Source organism: Polistes dominula, unplaced genomic scaffold (genome assembly GCF_049000335.1).
Source record: "Polistes dominula isolate Pdom_NZ unplaced genomic scaffold, Pdom_raw_medaka contig_21, whole genome shotgun sequence".
NCBI lineage: Eukaryota > Metazoa > Arthropoda > Insecta > Hymenoptera > Vespidae > Polistes > Polistes dominula.
In genome coordinates, this window is record NW_028301061.1 from 356,052 (window position 1) to 361,401 (window position 5,350).

At 30.8% G+C, this 5,350-nt stretch overlaps 1 protein-coding gene across 1 annotated transcript; it reads right to left on the reverse strand.

Moving 5' to 3' along the window:
• Positions 1-404: 404 nt before the first annotated feature.
• On the reverse strand, positions 405-5,221 carry LOC107070362 (daughter of sevenless). Its single transcript, XM_015328475.2, has 7 exons — positions 4,188-5,221; positions 3,816-3,944; positions 3,544-3,730; positions 3,176-3,457; positions 2,400-3,098; positions 2,189-2,328; positions 405-2,119 (listed from the first exon to the last, which is right to left on the reverse strand). Exons 1-7 carry the CDS (start codon positions 4,266-4,268, stop codon positions 1,871-1,873), a joined length of 1,767 nt encoding a protein of 588 aa, XP_015183961.1. The 5' UTR covers positions 4,269-5,221; the 3' UTR covers positions 405-1,870.
• Positions 5,222-5,350: the final 129 nt, after the last annotated feature.

A 5,350-nucleotide genomic window follows, 5' to 3' on the forward strand; every position in this document is an offset into this window, starting at 1 on the left:
TAAGATAACACGAAACAAAAAAACTCAATTGAACAACTAAAGGACGCGACGCGACACGACAAATTCGAATACAAGAAAGCGTGACACCTCGCCCGATGGTTGGCGAGTGAATGAGACGGGATAGTCGTTAGCTCCCCACTACCACGCACCCTAGCAGTCTCTCGAGAAACTATTCTCTACTTACACTGTCGGTAATACATGTATTCTATTTATCGATTGTGATAAGACAGTTTTTAATAAATACATTGTAAATAAATCAATATTTTTTAAATAAAATTACTGTTTATCCAAATCTATTTAATATATTTTTCCTTTTATATTCTTTAATATATAATAAAAATTTTTTATAAAATATATAAATTAATATATAAATATTTAAGGAATATAATAAAATCGTATATAAATTATTTAACTATATAAATGATTTATTTATTTTCAATGTGTATATTGAATTCTATACATAATAGCATAGGACTGCAATACCACAATCGATTTTTCTAAGTGTTATTTATGTTGTGCGAATGATCATTGCAAAATTATTGGTAACATATAAGGCAACATATTATTTTATTTTTTCGTAAATTAATTTTCATTCCTTACGTTTCTTCTCTTTTTTTTTTTTTTTTTTTGGTGATATGCAAGACTTCACACATACACTCGTGCAAAGCATCATGATTATTAATAATAAATCTAATGCATAATACGTATGTACTAATTTAATATCTAATTTTTTACTACTTTCATTTGGAAAATAAGTCACCCATGGTTTTTATCGCGAGCATAAGTTTTTTCTTTTTCTATAAACACTTTTTAAAAATTTTCGTTATTTTATACCTAAAAAAAAACGTTATTAAACAATGCATAAAATATAATTAAAAACATGTGCTCTCGTATTGTACACACATGCATATAATGTATGTACATATTAAATTCATGGCATGCTATGTAAAAAATAGATAAAAATAGCATCTTTAATAATATGCAATAGCAAATAATAAATTGTAATAAAAAATAAATCATTATTACAGATTATCTAAAAAGTAATTATACTTAAAACAATATTTACAATAATAAGAAAACCATATTATTTAACTTTATAGCATCTAGATAACCATTTCTTTTTAGTGTGACATATTATAAACGTTACAACTAAGCAAAAGATAAAAATAAATAAAATTTAGAAAAATATACGATATATATTATATGTATATGTATATACGAGCCTAAGTGGACTAATTAAGCAAATTAAAAAAATATATTTTATCATTTTTACTTGTTCAATTTTTTAACTTAGTCCACTGTCATAATTATCTCCTCATACGCGTATATTTATATATTCAAAATATTTCTTGAGAATGTTGAATGAAAAATCTTAATTGTTAATTAAAACTTAATAAAACATAAATCGTTATACGATTTTTTTTAAATAAAAATGGTTTCCTCTTCTTTTTCCTTTGATAAAGGAAAATCTTTTTTCCTTATATAAAATCTTATCTATAAATCCATATATTTTATACTTAATAATACTATTGAAAAAATATGAAAACTCTTTTTTTCTTTTACAAATTCTAACGACGGTTGCATGGTACTGTCAGGTTAATGGTACCATTGTTTTTTGTGTCTCTTTAGTTCGTTTTATCTTTTCTTTCGTTTAATATTATATTTTTGGTCCATTGAATATTGCTATACTTCTTTCATTAGGCAGCTTTTCTCTTATGCGAGCTCTTTACTTTCTTTACTTTCAATTCGCTCCAAAATTAATTCATTTTAAACCGAATAGAAAGTAAATAGTTCTGTTATCTTAGAAAAAAGTTATCATTCTTAACAAACTAAAATTTAAATTTGATTCTGATGATATCAAAAGTTTAGGCTATGTTAACTCATCGGAACATTGTTTCCTTTCTTCTTCAACACGTTGTCGTGTACGATTGAAAGCCTCTGTTTTTAAGAAATCAACAGTTTTGTATACCGTATTATTTGGTGGTGATTGAGCAGGTGGTAATGTAGACGAAGCAAAACTTTCACTTGCTTCTAGATCAAGATCAAGATATTGTAACACAACTAATCGTCGACTTGATGCAGGAATGAATGTATTATTTTGATCTTGATAATAATATATCTAAAAGAATAATACATTTTTTAGAAACACTTTCTAAAATACACAATATTATTGTCGTATACTTATTACCTCTTCTTTATCGTCAAAAGCATTATTATCTTCATCTGATGTTGACTGATGTCGAATACTATGTGTATGTACTGGAGGAGTCGGACTAGGTGCTGCTCGCATTCTATTTCTTCCAGGAGGAGAAGCAAGTTGTAAAGGTCCTTAAAAAACAAATCTTATTGTATAATTTCATAATATGAATCAAGGTAACAATGAAATTTCTAAGGCCTACCTTCAATGGGTGACTTGTTTAATGGTGGCTTAAGTTTCCTATTAATACTAGGCGGTTCAGCTGGAGAATTTTCTGAAGAACTCATTTCTAACGTTGACAAAGTTGTACCAGGTGATGCTTCGTTGCTAATTATTGATGTTGAATCACTGGTTTTTCTGCCAGGTTTTAATTCTCTGTACACCACAGGCGGAGGTGGAGCTACAGTTGATGATGGTGTCGGAGTAGAGCCGCAATCCCGTATCAAAGGACTTGGTAAATTAGAATAAGTAGCGGTTACTGAACTTTCTGATCGTGGACTTGGTGGTTCATCCTCATGAAAATCATAACGAAAAACACGTGTATCTTCTACTGTACTAGGTGCAGCGTTTGAATAAACATGTTTTTCAGATGCTTGTCCAGGTTGATGGGATCTCGGAAAATCATAAGATTCATCCGTTATCGTTCCAACTGGCGCCGTGTTTGCAACTGGTGTTGCAGGAGTCGTAGGTTTTGAACTTTCCGTTGCACCGTCCAAATTTAAATAATTGTGACCTGGATTTTCAGGTAACATGTGAGCTGGTTTAGGCGGTCTTGGAGGTACTGGTAATTTTTCTACATCTGGTGGGACAGCCGAATCTACGATTCTTAACTTTCCAAACCTCTTTCTTACACTCCATGAACCTATTTCTGCATCACCAGAATTGTGAGCTCTGGATTCAGCTGTGTCAGATTAATTTTATGAAGAGTAAGACATTTTATTTATATAGTCAGTTATTTATTCTTCGTTAAATTTTTACCTGAGCGTGGAAAAGTATCCCAATTAACACTAGGTACAGGAGCAGTCCACTCATCATCTGTAAATACACTTTCTGCATCAGTAGTAGTAGGTGATCTTGGTGGTGAAGGTGCTAATCTTCTTGGAGCATCGTAATGTTCTGGTCCTTGTCCCATTCCTGAACTAAGAGAGCTGGTATCGTTAAGACGACGTCCAGATATACATTCGCTGATAGGAATATAAGGTCCAGAGATTGTACTAGTTGGAGATATTGGTGGTGATTCTTGGGATTCGTACTGAAACACTATAAACATAACATTTATAAGAAACGCTGTCAATTATTTGTTAAATATTATTATCAATAAAAAATTAAACGAGATAATCATTTACTTTGACATTGTTGTTCTTCGTCTTGAGTGTAAGCCTTTAAGCCGCAAACTTGACAAACTGCAGCAACCCATTTGTTCATATCTGCCTCACTCTCGGCAACCAAATAATAAGTTCTCTTTGGTGTCTTAACGTTGAACGTAAATTGATACTTTTGCTTACAATTTTCAAACCTGAGACCAGCGTCAACCTATTAAAAAGTATATTGTAAATAATTATAATAATAATAATAATAATGATAGCGTATAGAGATAAAATGAAGAGTTAAATATTACCTGTTCGCATTGATCCAAATCGATGCGTCCCTTCAACTTTCTACATCGCCTGTCAGTATAATATTCTAAAAAATATTGTCCAGGTAATTCACCACTGTGTCGAAGAGCAAACCAACGTTTCCTCCACCGCTTAAATCCAAATAAAACATCAATGAATCATTTTAGAACTTTAAACTATTATTATTTGACAAAGAAAAGTCCAATCATCACAAAAATAAAGGTTAAGATTTGTATAGAAATTAGTTAAACCTCTTGCATGTGAACAATGTAAACAATGATAAGTTAATAACCCAATGATGAACCTGTTCACTATATAATATATGCATATATGCATGTATGTATATAAATAAATATAAAATAAATAAAACTTACAGCTCTCCATAACTTAGTAGGTGGAGATTTGATGAGCCATCCTTCATGAACGATTTCTTGAGTAGTTCTAAGCACCTCCATGCTATCCCATGAATTCCTAAGATTTGATTGATTCTTAAATCATTTCAATATTCGATAACATTGTATAGAGATAGTAGAACCACCGACACACAGGACAACGGCACGCTCGTCGCCCATTTATCTATTTTTGGACGACACACTGACGATCACACGAATATATGAATCGCCTGCTGATCTCTTCCACGACGACATAACCACCATCACTATTACCAATACAATTACAATACTATAGTAACAAAACACTTACACTTATTTATCTAAGCATATATGTGTGAAGAAGAGAAAGAAAGAGAGAGAATATTAAAAATCGGGGCAAATTGAAAGAAAGAGAGAGACGTGTATATGTGTATCGTCGCCATTACTAATACCATTATAAACACGCGTGCCAAGGTTCGTTTTGTATATCTGTATGTGTGTATGTCTGTGTTTGGCCTCTCCTCGATGACAACGCACTGACGTACGATTTGCTAGTGTACCATCGACCATGATTACACATATCCTTCTTTTTCTTTTCTTTCTTCTTTTTATATATATATATATATATATATTTTTAATTATCACGAGTAATAATTATCCTCCAGCCATTCCGCAAACTACCACTTTGAGGTTAATTTTTTTCTACGAGTAATTAGCTGATTAATTGTCTAGCTGTCAGGTTAGAATGATTCAGTTTTTTCTAATTGATTAAAAATACAAAAACATTCGACATTTAATTCTTTTTTTAATTCTAATTTACATATGCATAGCATTCTTTTGATTGCAATGATCGGAAGGTAATTATGTTACATATCGACTTGAACTAGGGTTTTATTCGAGAATAGAAAACTCGATAATCGATAATCGAAGTGGCGCGAAATTTGAAACTTCTCGCGTAGACATGATCGCAAATTGAAATATGAAATTATTTGATGTATTCATTTTAAATAATTAAAAAGATTTCGAAATTAGATAATTGTTAATAACAATTGTCGAATATTTCACATAAATTTGGCTTATTGTAACGAAATTAAAAATTTCTCAGTCTTTTCATAATAATTGTAATTTAACGAAATCGTTTGGTGTGATTCGAAGTAAACCATAAA

Coding starts and splice junctions, on each gene's coding strand:
- LOC107070362 (XM_015328475.2), bottom strand. CDS start 4,268: ATGGAGGTGCTTAGAACTACTCAAGAAATCGTTCATGAAGGATGGCTC. Junction 3,731..3,815: donor ATTTGGATCAATGCGAACAG/GTAATATTTAAC, acceptor ACTTTTTAATAG/GTTGACGCTGGTCTCAGGTT. Junction 2,120..2,188: donor CTTTTGACGATAAAGAAGAG/GTAATAAGTATA, acceptor TTATTCTTTTAG/ATATATTATTATCAAGATCA.